This window comes from Mus caroli, unplaced genomic scaffold, assembly GCF_978045245.1.
Source record: "Mus caroli unplaced genomic scaffold, Mus_caroli_1 scaffold_9, whole genome shotgun sequence".
In the NCBI taxonomy this organism is placed as follows: domain Eukaryota; kingdom Metazoa; phylum Chordata; class Mammalia; order Rodentia; family Muridae; genus Mus; species Mus caroli.
Genome location: NW_028227264.1, coordinates 82,941,493 through 82,960,182, shown reverse-complemented (window position 1 = coordinate 82,960,182; position 18,690 = coordinate 82,941,493). Strand labels below are relative to the sequence as shown.

At 40.6% G+C, this 18,690-nt stretch overlaps 1 protein-coding gene across 1 annotated transcript in view; it reads right to left on the bottom strand.

The window, feature by feature from the left end:
• Washc4 (WASH complex subunit 4) overlaps positions 1-17,977 on the bottom strand; it is a 51,975-nt gene extending 33,998 nt beyond the window's left edge. The window contains exons 1-13 of the mRNA XM_021175190.3: positions 17,852-17,977; positions 15,125-15,264; positions 12,825-12,878; positions 12,675-12,740; positions 11,995-12,040; positions 11,347-11,414; positions 7,431-7,513; positions 6,633-6,675; positions 6,131-6,234; positions 5,310-5,430; positions 3,517-3,640; positions 3,293-3,420; positions 1,865-2,025 (exon numbers count right to left, since the gene is read on the bottom strand). Coding sequence (XP_021030849.1) covers positions 1,865-2,025; positions 3,293-3,420; positions 3,517-3,640; positions 5,310-5,430; positions 6,131-6,234; positions 6,633-6,675; positions 7,431-7,513; positions 11,347-11,414; positions 11,995-12,040; positions 12,675-12,740; positions 12,825-12,878; positions 15,125-15,264; positions 17,852-17,912 — 1,199 coding nt within the window. The 5' untranslated portion in view covers positions 17,913-17,977. The remainder of the gene's footprint in view (positions 1-1,864; positions 2,026-3,292; positions 3,421-3,516; positions 3,641-5,309; positions 5,431-6,130; positions 6,235-6,632; positions 6,676-7,430; positions 7,514-11,346; positions 11,415-11,994; positions 12,041-12,674; positions 12,741-12,824; positions 12,879-15,124; positions 15,265-17,851) is intronic.
• Positions 17,978-18,690: the final 713 nt, after the last annotated feature.

Sequence of the window (18,690 nt, the reverse complement as noted above, 5' to 3'; positions counted from 1 at the left end):
GATTCAGTTATCCATTTGTTAGCTTCATTTTAAAGTATAAATTTGGGAAATAGTAAGGGAAAAATAATCCCCTGCACTGGTAAAAGCAGTGTCAGTCTCTACATGGGAACTTGATGGTCTCTGGAAAAGCTCAAAGCTCAAACCTCCTACCCCTACAGGCAGGTCTTGCCAGGGATAACCCAGGAATGGTAAAATGCAGCTGTGCACCAACTCTGTCCAAGGAAGGGGTCAGGGGCACTGACAGCAGGGAGCAGAGGACAGCCCCCAGGTCCCTTTCCACTTCCAACAACAGAACTGCCTGCAGACAGCGGTCACCTCACACCTTCCTCTCAAGTGGTAGAATCACCTGCCCCTACATTTTACAACAGCAGAGTGAATACTAGGGTTCTCTGGCACAACTGCAAGGAAACTGGAAGGAAAAAACAACAAACCCAGCACCACCATCCTTTCAGATCATGGAACTCTATCCTGACTTTACAGAAATGTGTTAAACTTACAAAGCCTAGACATAAAGGCACCCTCCTTTAATCCCAGCACTAGGAGACAGACATGGTAGATCTCTGAGTTCAAGGCCAGCCTGGTCCACACAGTGAATTTCAGGATAGCCAGGGCTATGCAGAGAGACTCTGTCTCTTAAAAATAAACAAACAAGTAATTAAGTAAATAAATAAAAACGCTTTGGGGTAAAATTCTGTCAGATAAGGGGTCTTGGAAAAGAAAACATTCAATCTCCACTTACTAGATATTCCTCCCAACAGCCTCCTGGGCACACACACAGCTGTGCACACTTGGTCCACACAGCTACATGGCAGACGCTGGAATACCAGCTCAGCAAGCTCACTTCTGTATGCCTTTCCCTCCTCAGCTGATGTCATGGCAAACAGCTGAGAGAAGCACATGACACTTTAAACTTAAGAGTGGGCGGCCTGGCTGTGCCACCTGCTGTTAAATCTTCAGGTTTAATCTCAGTATTCCAGTTTCCTCAGGAAGTGGCAATCCCAGGAGCAGGAGTGTCTGCTGCACAGGCTGTTCCTACTTACTGTGTCTTATAGATGAGACCAGTGAGGTATCTGGAGATTCCTGTGACCTAACAGTGAACTTACTTATGTTCATTTCTTCCCCATGAAGATGGGGCGGGGGCCGTGACTCAATGCTACAATCTTTTGTCCAAAGCCTGCTCCATTTCCAAAGGTCCACACTACTGGCAACTATGTTGTCCTTACCTGTCACTGTCCCTTCAAAGTCTAGTAAAGGCCTTCTAGGTAGAGCCACAGAGGTCAAATCTGTTCCCTTGTGAATCTGAATGCCACACACATTCAGAGACACCACTACATTTTCCTCAGATTTCTCTAATGGCTTCGGCAGAGAAGGCTTGCTTCCCACTCCTCTAATATCATCATCCAGCTCTTCTCGGGACATTACAGTTTGTGGTCCTCTTAAAAGGTGACACTTTCTGGGTTCTCTCTAGCAACACACACACACAACAATCAGATGACACACACACTACACACACCAAACACATATACACACACAAAATAATTTTGAGTTTTAAGAAAGAAAGCAAAGTTCTTGAAAAATCAATCTGGGGACTGGAGAGACGCTTAGAACTAGAATTTGCCATGCATGCAGGCCTACAGCCCAGGATCTGGATCCGAGCAGCACACGGTAAGAAAGAACCAGCTCCTGCAAGTTGTCTTCTTTCACACGCACACCCAGATACACTAAGTCAGTTAATACAGAAATGTGAAAGACAATCAATACGGAAACTGTAAATATTGTCTGTTATTACATAGTATCTTGTGACTCAAGTACTTTCAGTATCAAATATCTAAACACTTTTTTACAGTTGTTTTATAAAACTTACTTGTTAAGTGACTGAGCTTTCTGCTGTAGGAAGGTATCCCTGTGTATTTTAATGGCTTGAAGACTTTTTCTGTCTAGAAGTTTGGCAGCTGCTGGCATTTTATGAATCAGAAAATTATCAGGAAACCAAATAATATTAGCAGTTAAAGTGATGGCTGGCACCTGAAGGGAAGGAAGAGGGAACGTCATAGAAAGCAGACCCATGATGCTGTGCTGAAGAGTGCAACGGCACACAGGGAAGGCAGCGCATAAAACAGTTACCAACGTCTCAATGTGTTAGTGTGTCTTCCCTCACACTTATTGTAGAAAGAACAAAAAGTGGGTGGTAAGCACAGCAACTTTATTCTGCCTAAATATTAACACACACACAGACATACACACAACAGATTTCACAATAATTAATAATATATAAAAAGCATGATGAAATTCAACCTTTCATAATATTACTGCCAGAGCATATTAATAAAATACTAGAAAAAAAATAACCTTAAATATAGCCAAGGCCTCATTGTTGTTATTATTTGATAGTACTAGACACAAAATAAGTTTCAATTATGAAACTGGGTGTCCTATCATGGAAATAGCGAAGATGAAAATAACAATTTAATGAGGGCAAAGGGGACAGCCAAAGGAAGGAGGAGGCAAGGCCATGGTAACAGTACTGACAGGATGTTAACATGTCAGGGCATGGGTGCACTCCTGCAATGCCAGCACTCAGGAAGTTGAGGCAGAAGGATGGCTGAGACTGAGGCCAGCCTGCACTGCACAGCAAGACCCTGTCTCAAGAAATAAAACAAAGTTAATGTGCACACACACACACACTAAGTACACCCTCCATATATATGTGTGTGTGTGTATGTGTGTGAATATATATATATATATATATATATATATATATATGAAACAGTTATTTTCGTTTATTGTATTTGCTAATTTCAAGAGTGTTTGTACTTTAAAACAATGCTACCATTGCTTTTATTTTTCCATGTGCATGTGTATTGTGTGCGGGTACACATGTGTGCACATGTGGGCACTGAAGCCTATGGTGGATATTAGGTGTCTTCCTCCATTTTTCTCCACTGTATTCATCCAGAGTCCTCTGACCCATGCTAGGTAGTATCAGAAGTTAGAAGATATACCAGCACTGCTGGAATTAAAGGCAGGCTGCCATGCTCGCACCACATTACCTAAGTTCTGGAGGGAGGCTGGTTCCCAGTCCTCACGACAGACCAACGACAAGCACTAATCCTCCATGACCCACACACCTCCCCAGCCCTATTTTTTTCTGACACAGTTATACTTCATAAAAAGTAAATTATTCTTTTTTTAACTTATTCTTTTTTAAATAAACTTTTTATGTTAGCCCTTTTAAATATCTAGCTTTATTAAAATTTACATTGCAAACTGAAAATAAGTTTCAATTTCTTACCTTCTTACAAATGTCCAATAAAGACTTATAAAACTTTTTATCAACAGTTCGAAAAATCTGAAAGTGCAGTACAAAGAGCCCACAAATTCCAACATACTTGTCTCTCTGGTCAATTTCAGAAGGCTCACCTGATAAAGGAACACCATAGAAATACAACAGGTAATAGTTGGCTTCTTGAGGAAATATAAACTTGATAAATTAGTCAAAGAAGAAATGTATATTACCAAGCTTGGCTTCCACGTTTGCAAAAATTGAGCGAATGCTATGTGCAAACTCTTCTGCAAAAATGCTATTCTTCGACACAGATATTCCTCCATTGAGAGAATCAAACTGCTGCTCGATACAGGCCTACACAGGAGACATTTGAACAGGAACTCAGACTCTCCGTAACAAGCCAGCACCAGCTTGGTGAGGTGAAACTCTTCCGTAGTGGTTCTAACTATCAAATGCGGCTCTCGTGTCCTTTGACGGGATAAGTGCATGCATGGACTTATGAGTGCCAGTTATAAGGCACTCACACCCCAAAGGAAGAGACAGAGTAAAGCTCAGAGATGAATGGAAGGAACCATGGCTGACACACTGGGAAGGAGGGGTTTGAGGTTTTGGGTTTTTTTTTTTTTTTTTTGAGAAAGGGTCCATGTAGCCCATTATGTAGACCAGGATGACTTCAAACTCAGAGATCTGCCTCCCAAATGCTGGGACTAACATTGTGTGCCACCTCTCCTAGCTGAAATCATTTTTAAAATTTTACATGTTTGAGTGTTTTGCCGACATGTATGTCTCTGCACCATAGGCATGCACTGCCTACAGAGGCCAGAGAGGGTGCCAGATACCTTGAACCTGGAGTTGCTGATAGTTGTGAACCACAATGTAGGTACTAAGAATCAAACCCAGGTCCTCTTCAAGCCAGCACTCCTAACTGCTGAGTCATCTCTCCACATGCAACATCTTGTTCAGAGTGCCACCCTTTAGGAGGTAGGTGTGTGTGCGTGCGCACAGGGTCTCACTCTGTAGCCCAGGCCATCCTCATATTTATGATAATCCTGTTAGACTTTTCCAATGCTAGGAGATAACAGGCAGGGTCACTGCCCAGCTCTTCACATACTGTATGTGTAGAAATGTCCCAGGAAAAAAAGAGCTAAAATAACTACATTTTGCATCTAAGGGATTACTAATTTTTATATCTAAGAGAGAAACTGATTTTAAAAAGAAAGAGCTGGAGCCAATCTGTCAAAACTGTGATAATATAAAACCAAAAGTGACATGAATCAGACAGAGTAGATGGAATGGGATTTCTGGCAGCACTGTGAGGGTCTATCCATAGAATGAGTAGTATGTTTTTACCTGGTTCCAGTGCATTTTCATTTAGAAGGCACCCTATCTGTGTACATCCAAATCACACCCACTGGTGCAGGAAGAACTAACTAAGCTTTTCTATTGTTTGCTTTGGGTTCTGAGTTGTTCCTTTACAGGGTTAGAACCCTGAGCATGCCAAGGAAGTGAGTGCTCTACCACTCAGCTACATCCCCAGCCCTTCAGACTTTTTAAAGGCAATCTTAAAAACCTAAATCTAGAAGCTAATAACAGACAATATTTAATGCAAATGATTATGCCTTAGACTTTGAAACCCTCATATTTTTGTCTCTGTTTTCTCTTGAGATGGGGTCTCCTATGCATCTCAAGGTGACTTGGAACTCACTTTGTACCAGAAGCTGGCCTTAAGTCTTGCACAGCCTCCTGTGAGATGGGATTATAAGGGCATACATCACCATGCCTGATTCCATTTATATTTTTGCAGTTTAATTTTTAAAGCCTTCATTTTAAGTAACTTTTTATTTTATTTATTACTATATATTGAGTTATGCTTTTATATACTAATAGTGACTATTTTTTAAAAGCCAAAGCACTTTCTAAGGAAAAGAAATTCAAAAGTATTCTACAGAAGTGTCCTACTGTAGTTCTGATGTGCCCTGACCTCTAAGAGCTCACATGCTGCCCCTGACACAGCCCTACTTACCTGAAATATCATTCCATCGAGCAACTGCCCTTCCAGCTTCAGCAAGAACTTCTCAAAGGGCTTTAATTTTTCTTCCTGAATCCCAAATTTTGAAGGGTTGTGATGGACAGATTTCAGCAACCTTGTAGAAGATTTAAAGAAAGATCTTACATCTACCTAACAAATTCTTAAAAGTTAAAAATATCCCAAGAAAAAAAATGTTTATGTATTATTCTTACCTGGCTCTTCACACAGAAAATGTAAACAGAGCAACCCTAGTAAAATTTTTATCCTCTCTTTACCCCCTTAAGTTCGATTGCCTGTTGTTCTCCATGTACCAAACATTTAGTGACTATTTGTATGTAAACTGAATAGAAATGTCAAAGACTGTTCCAGCATGTTTAATAAATGTGTGGCACAAACCTTCACTTGAACAGAGTTCAGTGCAAAGAACAAATTATAACCATACTGCAACAGTTTGAGAACAAAACCTATCTACAAACATGGCCGACTGTGCTCATGAAAACACTGGACAGGGCCAGAGAAATACTTGAGTGCTTACAGAGGACACCTGAGTCTGCTTCCCAGCACCCACATCAGGTGACTCACAACAGCCTAGGACTCTGGTTCCAGGGCATCCAATGCCCTCTTAGCCATGTACAGACACACATGAAACAGGGAGACATAAACACATATACATATTCCTTTTCAGTATAGAGCTCTAGGTCTTTTAAAGAATCAGAATTAGTACTCTAATTTTTACTACTGGAACTATCACATGAGCCGTACAAAGTAAAACAACTAAAAGCATTTTGGTTGGCGTACTTGGTTGGCGTACTTACCTTTTGTACATAGTCCAATGGTCTTTCAGAGTGACATGATTATCAACAATCTCATCCAGGGTAAGTAAAACTGTTAGCAGTTCTCCCAAGTGCTCATACATAGTCTGTCAAAAAACCTTTAATGATTATCATTTAGTCACTAGTTAGAAGTCTCATGTGAACTTTTAAAGAAAAACACATTGGGTTAATGATTAAATTAGTGAAAGGAGGGATCAATTGGTTTATTAAGATACAGTTCTAACCCTCAACTGGTACCACTAGCCTAAATCGAGTATATTTTGCCTAATATTTTCTCCATAATTGTGATGCTAAAGATTTGTCTGTTGACCACAGAAAACCTGCAGGGGAGCACTACCGGGGAAAAATACGAGTGCCAGGTCATAGCAAGTGATGGCTCATCAACTAGACAGACAACGGCGACAGAAACAGGGGTGGCATGCTAGCATTAGTGTATGTCCTAATTGGTCAAATACCTAAGAAAAGTAGAAAAATTAACTCTTACCTGAAAATGTACTCCAGTTGTCTCTATAATTTTGGGTCCTATCCTATAATAAAATAACATCCAAGTTTAAATACAGGCTCTTAGAACTGTAGCATGTATTTGTCATAAACTTGCAGGCACAAGCCAGAGCAGAGCCTGGGCTACCCTTGCTTGCTGTGCCATCATGGGTTAAAGACCTGATAACGTGCCAATGAGTAACCTTGCTTTTTAAACTGAAAGAATGTGCCTTGGCATCAAAGTAGAAGGAAAAACTTATTCAACTATTGGGATTTCTCAATTATCAGCTACAGTCTCTTACTCTATCAAAACTGGTGCTTGAGAAAAGACCCTTAAGCACATGTCAGACTCGTTCTTCAGTTCTCACTCTTACTGAGAAGCAAGGCATCAAACTTCTAGGGCTATACTACAATAATAAGCCCCATTTCATTCAACTTTATGTCCTATTTACGAAAAGTCACATAACTTTATGAAACAGCAGAGAGCCACTAATGTACACAGGGAAAAACAAACACACATGAGTGGTTAATTCTGCATCAGCTCTTTTCTATGGCGAAAGGTCTTTAAAACTTTTTTGCCAATATTCTCATTCAGACAAAATCAGGTTCATAAGCTTGGTGAGAACAGAATCTCACTTATCTATACGTACACACCTTAAAAAAGGAACGCAACCTCCAGTAGTGTCTGAACGTCCTAAGCATGTATACTGAGTACACAAATAGTAAGTTATTTCTATTAACTATTTTTCCAGAAAGTCCTTGCTGCTGTTTTATAAAACAGCCTAACCCTATGGCGCATTACTTGTTGCTGATGTACAGGGCAGCCAGCTGGTGGATGACATTCATCACCACTTCGTAGCACCTCGTCACAAAGCAGGACAGTTCCTGAAATGACATGGTGAGTACGCATTACAAGACTGCTTTGTCAGTGTCGGGATATTTAGGCTGGATGCTGTAACACAACCAAAGTTATCCAGCAGCCAGAGCTCAGAATCCCTCAAGCAATCAACACTTCCCTCAACTCCTGAAGGCCAGGTCATTCCTCCCTCTGCTGCCCCTGCATTTCACGATTTCACCATTTTCTGAGTCTACTGTTTCAGTCACTCATGCAGCTCCTAAATGGCAGGGCCAATCATCCCTTCCCTGTAAATAAATGAAGATCTGAAGAGTGACAATGACTGCCAGCCTACAAGTGTCACAAGGACAGAAAGCAATCTCCACAAGTCACTCTAAATCACTTCCCTTGTCATCTTTTGTTGTGTTGTTGTTTTTTTTTTTTTTTTTTCAAAACAGGGTTTCTTTGTGTAGCCATGGCTGTCCTAAAATTCGCTCTGTAGACCAGGCTAGCCTCAAACTCAAAGTTCTACCTGCCTCTACCTGCCTTCTTCTGGTATGTCTGAGGACAGCTACAGTGTACTACTAATATATGGACAATAAATAATTCTTTAAAAAAAAACATATAGATAGATAGGTAGATGGATAGATAGATAGATAGATAGCTTGGCACATACAAGTGCATATCACTTATCCCAAGAGTATTTATCAGTTATTATTAACTCAGATCTACCATACCTAGACTTTCTGACAGTGTTTTTTAAAGCTCTCAACTTTTAACCTTATAAAACAAATTTCCATTTAAAATACTTAAAACCTTATTAAACCTTCATCTATTCTAAACTGTAAGCCCTGAACAATAATATTCACTGCTTTTTATGTGTTGGTCTCCCCCACCAACAAGAGCAGTTTCCAATACACACACCCACACGCACACACACTTACTTCATGGAATACATTAGATAATGTCTGGACAGTGAACTTTTTACACAGCTATTAGTGAGACCTAAACACAACTTAAAGTCTTTGAACTTTAAAGAGTTTTTTTGTACAGGTTTTTGCTATATAGGCCAGACTAGTCTTGAACTCATGATCCTATCTCAGCCTTTAGTGCTGGGAGTGCTGCAATACAGGCATTTTGAACATGCTACCTAACAGCCTGTAATTTCAAACAGCTTGTTTTGCATTTGTTATTAAACTTCTGAAGGTTAAATGGTAACAGGAAGATAAAAAAAAAAAACAGAAAGCATGACAAAAAAGCAGAAATCAGTGCAGATACAGAAAGATTCCATGAGAAAGAAACAGAAAAAAACATCAATTAAAAGATTGTCAGATGGTTAAAAAAAACAAACCAGAATCCAGATACAGCCATTTGCTCCTTTCCTTCAGATACCTGAAGAGCATCACTAGCTCCAGGCACTGTTTTAAAGACACTGTGTTCTTGGACAATCAACACATACGGCACTCTTACACACATACTGTGGCACCACAGTGCTGTATAGAACATGACTACCTGAGGTCTAAAGGAATGCAAGGAAAGGGACAACAATGAAAACATGAAAGACTGGGCAAAGATACATTGAGAAAGCGAGCTGAAACACAAATACAGTAGCCATGTTACTGCCAGACCGAGAACAGAGATACAGTTGCCATGTTACTGTCAGACAGAGAACACAGCAAGGCAGTGCTAGCCTGTATAAGCTAAACACCCTGGTCTAAATGCTCCAGACCAGAAGTACTGCAGACTGCAGAGTTTTCTCCATTCAAGAGTATCTGCACATAGGTGATAAGATATCTTAGCCAGGGAATAGAAACAAATCTAAACACAAAACTCATTTATACATATATATATGTATATGTATATGTATATATGTATACACCTTGGGGTACAGAATTTTCCATTGGTGATGTTTTATTAGTGTTCAAACAATTTTAGGTCTTGTAGCATTCCACACTAGTGATTCTCAATCAATGTATATAATAGCCACTTGTACATAATTATGTATTATATGCATAGTATCATAGCTTCATATCATCAAAGCTTTTGCCAATACAAGCAAAATAAGGGTCTCTGTGACATGGTGGGCAAGTTAACTTGTCTTACTGCAGTGACCTTCTAACTGTCTAAATGCACTCCACTGTGAGTTACATATGTAAATATATATCAATACCATTTACTTTTCTGTAAAAGGGGGTATCTCACATAGGTAATTTGGTACAGAGAAGCTGACGGCTAAATGAACAAAACATAAAGGCAAGCCAGAGGAAGCAGACTCCACCCCTACACCAAGGAACAGACAGGAAAAGGTCATGTTTGCTAGACTCTGGGAGCTTGAATCAGTAGCCCCTAGAGGATTATGGCACAATGGCCAAGAGCTCAATTTATTATACATAACGAATACAGTATTACCAACAGAAACACATATTTAATAAAAATTCACATTCACTGACTCTTCAAACCGCATTTCTGCAGCAGCCTTCCTAGGGCAGCAGACTTGCCGTCAGGTTCTGACAACGTGAAGCAGCAAAGGCTGTCCTTCCCAGTCTCTCCCTGTTTCCATCAGATAATCTACTAGTTCACCCCCACAGAGGCAGCTCACAGCAGAGCTGGACCGCTTCTTTCAGCACTCTCAACCTAGCCCACACTGCTTTTCAGAGGCAGCGGCATCCGACCAGAGCGCTAGCTAGTTACGTGCAGATTGTCTCCCTAAGCTGCCAGACTTCATCTCACAAACATAACCATCTTTCTTCTCTTCCTAGATGAGGAAATGTGACCCGATTCTTCCAGAAGTCTTCACTATTTTGTTCTTCCAGCTTTCCAATTCCTGTGTGATCAACCGTGTGTGTGTGTGTGTGTGTGTGTCTGTGCTTGCGTGCACATGCAGAGTTTATAATAATAGCAAAGATAATTCAAAAAAGTCTAGTTTCTTTCTCCAGCATGTGTGTATGTGTGTGCCTATATATATGTATGCACCTGTGTGTGCAGGTGCCCATGGAGACCACAGACACTGGATCCCTAGAGTCATCTAAGTTCCACATAGTTATGAGCCCCCAGTAAGGGTGCGAGTAACTGAACTGAGGTCCTCTGCAAAAACAGTACATGCTCATAACCAATGAGCCACCTCTACCACACAAAAACAAAATTTTTAAAACTTTTATTTTACTTTTATGTGTATGGGTCTTGTTTGCATGTATGCCTGTACATCAAGAGTGCCTAGTGCCCAAGCCAGAAGAGAGTGCTGGGTGAATCTCTTGGAAATAGAGTTATAGACAGTTGTGAGCCATCATGGGGGATCAGTTCTGGGAATTAAACCCCAGTCCTCTGGGAGAGCAGCAAGTGTTCTTAGTAACTGAGCCATTTCTCCGTCTCCACAAAAAAATATCTTTACATTTAAAAAAGATTATAAACTATCCATAAATGAAATTATACAAGTTACATACAAAGGATAATATATTAAAACAATTTCTGAATTGTTCAGGTCTCCTGATACCTTATTCCCCAAAAATCCCTCATAGATCATTTACGAGTCATGATCTCCTACACTGTAAGCTCATGCTAAGTAAACGGTTCACTCTCAGAAGACACAAGACCTCAGAAATTGAGGGTTCCAGAACCTCTAAATTATGTGTAATTTTGAGGAAAAATTTTAAAAAGCTCAGCCATGAATGGTACAGTGGTACACACCTTTAATCCCAGAATGTGAAGAAGCTGAGGCCAGGTGAATCTTTTACAAGTTTGAGGCCAGCCTAGTCTACAAAGACAGCCAATGCTACCTAGTAAGACCCTGTCTCAAATAAGTAAACAAACACTTTGAGAGAGAGTAAAAATCAGTTCCCTTAAAGAGATTAAAACAAAACAAAAACAAAACAAAAAAAGGAGTTACCTGTAAGAATGAAACAAATCTCCCCATTTGAATTTGGCAGTCACCTTCCACCATGCTGGAATCTGTAGCTTTAAAAAGCAGCAAATTTACTTCAGGCTTTTTATTTAAATTCAACAACAAAGACAAAAGATAATATTCTTTCACTCTCACACAGTACTAAAAACACTAGACTTTTACACTAAAGAGAAAAATGACATGTCATGAACTAGTTACACCTTCAAACAGTCATGCCTCCATGCCAAGCGGACGGACCCAAAGCTCTGTCCACACAGGCCTTCCTCACTGACCATCCATGGCCCCAGAGACTGTGCTGCTGCCTGGCCATTCCACTCCTCACTTATTTAACCAAACCAGTAAACAACAAAGAAACTTTAGCAGCTGGAGATGGCTCGGCAGCTAAGAGCATTTGGCTCTTCCAGAGGACCAAAATTAGGTTTGCAGCACCCACAAGAGTAGCTCTGTGAACGCACGCACGCACGCACGCACGCACGCACGCACAAATAAATAAATAAATAAACTATTTAAATGTGTTGGCTGTTTCTCTATACACTCTACAGTCATGTGAGTTCTAGAATAGTCTTTTAGCTTTCTGTTCACTAAAGTTTCTTAAAAGGGAACAACAAATGCAATTCTAAAATTTTGACTTACCTCCTTCACCATAAAACAGAAGACCATTGTAAAACTTAGTTTCAGCCTGTTTAAGGAAATTAAAATAATTTAAAAGGTTGCTTTCAAATTCTTATGCTCTTAATTAAGAGCTCTTATGCTCTTAATTAAGAATTAATTAATTCTTAATTCTCTAAAAACACAACACTCCATCATTTACAGATAAATTTCTTCAAAATTCAGAAACAACAGCTTTCAAACAAATTCAGCTTCTCTTTACAGTAACAGAGACAAGTGCTGAAGCTGAAAGCTCAGCCTCCCGCTTCAGCCTTCACTTGGTCATGTGACCACCCTCATCACCCACAGCTTCCCACATCAGTCAGCAGTTATAGAATATAAAAGGAAAGAAATGAAGCCTACTAATATCCACCAAAGTTAGGTGGTTCCAAACACATATGGAAAGTTCCACAAAGCAGATCACTGCCCACTCTGGAGGTGTGCAGACTATCAGTGACACCTGCTGAAGCCCTAATTTCTTCACCTTTCCCTCACCTGCCTTGTCATCTCAGCGTTACCAATGCACGTAGTGAATGCTGGGGTCACAGTACTATTAGGACTGCTAGCATTACTATCATTTTAAGTAGATCATTCAGTGGTCAGAATTTATTGCACACTACACCTACACTTACTTTTAGATGATCTTAAAGAATGTTAACAATTACCTCATATTTTAATTTCTTGATCTCGCAACAAAGTGCCGCATAAACAGTGATGACTTTGTTCAGGACCTGGTTTTGTAAGTGAAAACAGAAAGAGTACATTATAACCAGTAAGAGGAGCTTCTAAGTACACTTTAGGTAAGGGTCACATACCTTGTTTTCAGTCTTTATGAGTTCCAAAAGGGAAGACTGCTCATAGGGCAGAAGCTACAGAAGCAAACAGAAAGAGCAGTTCTTAACTTGGGGGAAAAAAAAACACTGAAATTCTAAATACATGGGATTAAATTAATTAATTTAACTTGTGTGAGACTATATTTAGCATTACCATCATCTCAACTATTATGTTTAAGATAATCTCAAAAAAGTAAGGAGAGTACAATACACTCAAGAAGAAACACCTTCAACACAACACAATACTCACAGCACAATGTTGGTTCTAGCCATGCTCTAGGACAATGGTGTGAAAACACTAAAAACATACTAACAGTGAGCTCCATCAGTTTGGAAGTTGATATGTAAACATACACTTAATAAACTACTGTAACTAAAAGAGCCAAACTGGAGTTATCACAAAGCAGAACACTGGAGAAAAGAATAAACCCAATGCTCAGAAACAAAATACAGTGTTGGCATTTTATCATCTAAATCAGTTCATTTCTATCTTGCTCATAACGCTTTTCTGATTATCACCTAAAACTAATTTTCTACTACATGAAAAACAGGCCTTTCTTTTAGTTACATATTAACAATAAAGTATATAAGTTAAAAATTACTTCTCTCATTTACTTTGTAATTTCTATAGAGATCTTATCTGAGTCTATGACTCTTGTAGAACAGGAACACAAAATAATTGCCCAATAAAGGGACTAAAGACAGATCCCAGAGTAAGTGGGGAGGGAAATGGCTGTATATGAGGACCGAGAGACCTTTGAAAGCTTCTATCGGTAGAAGAGAAAAGCTGAGATAATTCAAATCTTTCACAAAACCAATAAGTTTCATGTCACACTCACGAAGATGGCTATGATCTTAAATGTTGGTAATAATGTTGAGAAACCCAAACTCCTATATATTACTGTTAGGGATAGTAAAAGTGCAGCCACATCCGGAAATAGTCTGGAAGATGAGAAAGGGGCCAGCAAAATGGGGTTCAATGGGAAAAGACACTTGCCACCAAGTCAGATGATCTGAGTTCAATGCCCAGAACCCATCCAGAAGAAAAGAACCAACTCCAACAGGCTCCACACACACCATGCCAAAGTATGTGTAAAATAAAATCCTCAGAAAGTTACGCATAGTTACCAGAGGACGCAATAATTCTACTTCTGAGTGTGTTTGAGTGTGTGTGTGTGTGTGTGTGCGCGCACACAACATGACATGACTACATAAAAACTTCAGACACATAAGCAGCATAATTTCCAACAGCCAAAAGTGGAAAACCTAAATGTCTATCCCCAGTGAATGGATAACTATTTGGCAAGAGCGTTCCATATAACAGAACACCATTCATCAGTTTAAAAAATATGCATGTAATAACACTGGCTACACCACAGAGGAGCTGTAAAAACATAGTTAAGTCAAACACCAAGCAGGAACACTCACATACCACATGATCTCACATATGGAAAACATCTAACGGAGACAAAGCCACAGAGACATACAGTAACTGATGGGTGGCCTGTGTCTAGGGGATGCTTGTGGAGGGGACGAGGAGGGCAGTGACTTGACTTGGGTACAGGATTTCCTTTTTAGGTGAAAATGTTGTAAATGGATGATGGCAATGGACAATGAGTTCTGAGAATATACTTTTTTAAAACCACTAAGCTGTGCAATACACATGGGTGAACTAAAGCCACGCATTATGGTGCACACCTGTACCTCTTAGCATTCAAGAAGCTGAAGGCGCTCCCACTCCAGGCAGTGGCAGTGCATACCTTTAGTCCCAGCACTTGGGAGGCAGGGGTAGGCAGGTCTCTGAGTTCGAGGCCAGCCTGGTCTACAGAGTGAGTTCCAGGACAGCCAGGGCTACACAAAATAACCCTATCAAGAAAAAAAAAAAGCATTCCCACATTAAGACCCCCCCCCCCAAGTTCATTCAAGTCAAAAGGCACTATTGGTGAATGAAAGAAATATTTTATATCTTCATTTGAATATGAGGTAGATGAGCTCTGTAATTCAGCAAAATTCAATGAGACATCCTTAAAAATCTATATATTTGACTATGTATAAAACAATGGTCACATGTCTGGAGTTTGTGTTACTATATTTTAAGTTTTTGTCATTCTTTCAGAAAACAAATCTTTAAAATTATGTAGCTTAACAAGGTGGGGGAAGTTACCAATTTCATTCACTCTTAGATTTTAAATGAAAACATATTGTCTACTTTTAACGCAAGAGGTAGTATGCCCTAAAATAAACATATATCCATATACATTTTTAATGAAATAAATTCAGACCTTTAATGCTATAGGATCAAGATTGAAATCCCAAACATCACCAATCAAATCATCTAGGGCGTCCTCAATTCTTCTCAGCTGAGATGTGTACTCCTCAAGGAACCTCCCGTAGTTCTTCAGCTGGACTTCAGCATGGATTTCTACATTTTTAAAACAGTGTGTTACAATTACAAGTAATAAATGGCAGAATGCTAGTTTCAAGTAATCTCACAAACTGCAGTAAACACTGTTAATTATTACTAGGGAACACCTCACTTCTCGGAAGTGAAGTTCCAAAGTTAGAAAGGCGTTCAGCTTTGAATCTTCTTCAAATATGTGCAGGTACTTGAAAAGCTGCAGCCCCATACCTTAGCATCTGGGGCTTCTAACTGTGCCTCAGACAACTCTGGGTCCAGATACTACACTATCATTTTGAGTCACACACAGCTATGTTGCAAAGACAATCAACTATGGGAGCAGGTACAAACTGTGTTGTTACAGAGCAAACTTTAAAAGGTTGGCTAATTCTATACACAGGAAAATGTTGCGAATACTGCTTACCAAATGCTTTACTTGTTCAATTCTTTAGCTATTATAATCAAGATATAAAAACCAGATAAAACAGACTGGCTGCTTGAGGGAGGATGGGGAGAGAGCTTGCCTACTAAGAGCTCTAGCTGCTCTTCCAGAGGACAGGGGTTTGGTTCCCAGCACCCATGTGGCAGTTAACTCTAGATTCAGGGGATCCAACACCACCTTCAGGCCTCTGTAGACTCTGTGCACACATGTAAAATAAAACAATATTAAAAAAAAAAAAAGATAGCTGGGATTTACAGAATTTACATATTAATAGGTAACTTTAAGTTTAGAACCACCAGAAATAGCTGGATTTTTCATATGCCTATTCAGTGAAATTATAAAATATTTCATCTTATACCTAAGAATTATTACTTATCCCAAAAATTAAATTCCAATTCATTTCTTTTACTGATGTGTATAACTTTACTCAGTCTTTGTCTTCTAAAAAAAAAATGCTTTTTCCTTCAAATTTGAAGTGTGGAGCTGTCATGAAATAAACTATGTTCTGACTCACACTGCATGAAATATAGACTAGACATCTGTCCTTTATTTTGAACTGAGTTTGTGAATCAGGGGCATCGATTCAGTTCACTAAGACGCCTGTCTCATTACAGCACTCACTTAGATAATTTTGGAAAACAATTAGTCTAGATATGATTCACAGCCCCAAAATTAATGAAAGCCAGGCACAGAGAGACCTCTTACCTACTGCTAACAACCCCGTGTTAATGTCTAACTCTATTACACAGAAAATGACCAAAGCATCGTTTGACCAGCAAATGGGTTCTTAAAGTCTGTACTAGAAAAACATGCTAAGAGATCACCTGGTTAGACCTAGGTAAACGACAGCAACACTAAATTCCTTGCCAGTAAGATAACGAGTAGCTATGAACTCATAAAAGTTCAAGTACAAGAAGAGACTAAGAACCAATGGCCCTCTGTGCATAATATACTCCCCCTCCCGACAAACTGCATTTCTTGTAGTTTTCCTACTACTTCTTAAAGTTAGTAAACAACATTATGAGTTTCACCCCATGGCATTTTCATACATACATGGTTTTTATATTGTGTCCTCACCCACGTCCTGTTTCCACTCCTTTCCCCAATCCTGAGCATCTACAAAACTGATTATGTCTAAATAACTGACCATTCATTCATTCCACTTAAAGCTGGGACCCAGTATACCTTCATTCCAACTTTGGTTAGATTAAACTAAGGTAAGGGACCTCAGCGCTCAATGAGGGGTGGGGGGTGGGGGTTACTATCCTTCCATCTAGATTTTTCTTTAGGCTGACTAAGACCAGTATCTTAAGATCTGCCCAGCACCTTGAACATAGCTCAACTAGATGTAAAGGCAAATAAAACACAATTACATAGAAATCTGTACATGTTCTAGTATCTCTGTAAAATAATTCATAATGCAGCTGTACTTTACTGTTAAAGGCATTCCTACTTTTGGGAAAGGTATGCATTTAAAAAGTTCTCGGGCAACTCGCCCCAATTTATCTTCTATCACACAGAAACAAACAAATCAACCTCCCATTAGTTTGGCTTGACCATTTATGCTGAAACAAACTATGAAGCTTTTGGGGTTGGAAGTGATTTTAAACATAAACTTGGACTTGACGTCATGAGGCAACTGCGAAGCAGATCTGATTTTTTAAAAAGTTAAAATAGATTTAAAAACCTTTTCAGCTATTTAAAAATCAATAAAGGGCCGAGAAGGGATAAGATATTCCTGTGTTGGTTGATTTTTTTTTTAAGGCCAGAAAGAGCTGTTTTTAGCTGTCTCTCTGGTTCTAAGAACGTGAATCCAAACTTCAAAAGTTGGCTTGAGAAGCAAAGAAAAACAGGAAACCGAAACGGGAACCCAGACTCTTCTAGAACTGAAGGCTGAGCATCTGGCGCAAACCCTGGGACGGGATGGACAACCGGGGAGGCTGGCCTCGCGCGGGACTCCCCACCGATGGCACCGATGGCCGGTCACCGATACCGGGAGGGACGCGGGGTGCGAGTGCGCGGCCAGACGCGACCCCACGGTCACGCAGCGCGCCCCAGTCCCACCCCGCGGGAGGGTCCCGAGAGGGCGGCTGCGCAGCGCGGCGCCGCAGCGCGCCGCCCTCCGTCCGCAGCGCCGCCCGGCCCGCCTCGCCCGATCCCGGGGCTTACTCTGAGAGCCGTCGTCCACGCGATCAAAGTCCCAGTCGGGCGACAGAGTGTCCACGGCCATCGCCGCGGAGCCTCCCACAGACACAGCCCCGAGCAGCCACTGCCGCGCCGCGGGCCTCACCCCAGCCGCTGTCACGGCACGTGACTTCCGGCTTCGGCCCCGCCCCCGCACGCCAGAGCCAGTGGACTCTCGGCCCTGCGGACCGCGGGAGCCGCTGGGAAAGCGAGTCGACCGCTTGCTCCCGGCGCGGCCGCCATAATGATGGCTGCTGTTGGCATCCTGCATCCTTTTCTGGCCTCGCTGCCGTTCGCGACTGTTCTCAGGACACATTCCGTTCCTCGAGGCCCTTTTTTTTTATATCCTAAGGGGTTACTCACTCAGTCTAACCTGGAAAGAACGGAAATAACCGGGTGGGGCCCAACGCAACACCGGGTCCTTCACCTGGACACTGCCCGAGCCCTTGGACCAAGATGCCTGTCTCACCAGCTCCCTTTCTGTCTTTACCCTCGCGATTCCTTGATCCCCTTGCACTTCCTGTGCGGATTATTTGTTGAGAAAAGACCTGTGTGTGTAAAAAAGTAATGACTTTAAGAACGCCACAAGCAATCTCACTACTGGGTTTGCTTTACATAGATCACTGTTCTTTCTTTCCTTGCTTTTAAGAAGGTGGGGTGGGAACTGTGTTACCCTGAGTTCTACATTTATCCTAACGTTTACACAAAACGCTTTCTATCAGGGCAGTTTTTAGTATGCACTTCTACGAAGCAGTCTAAATATCAAAAAATCATAATGTAAAATTTAAGACATCCATACTCTGAACTCCTAGAAAGCTACAAAA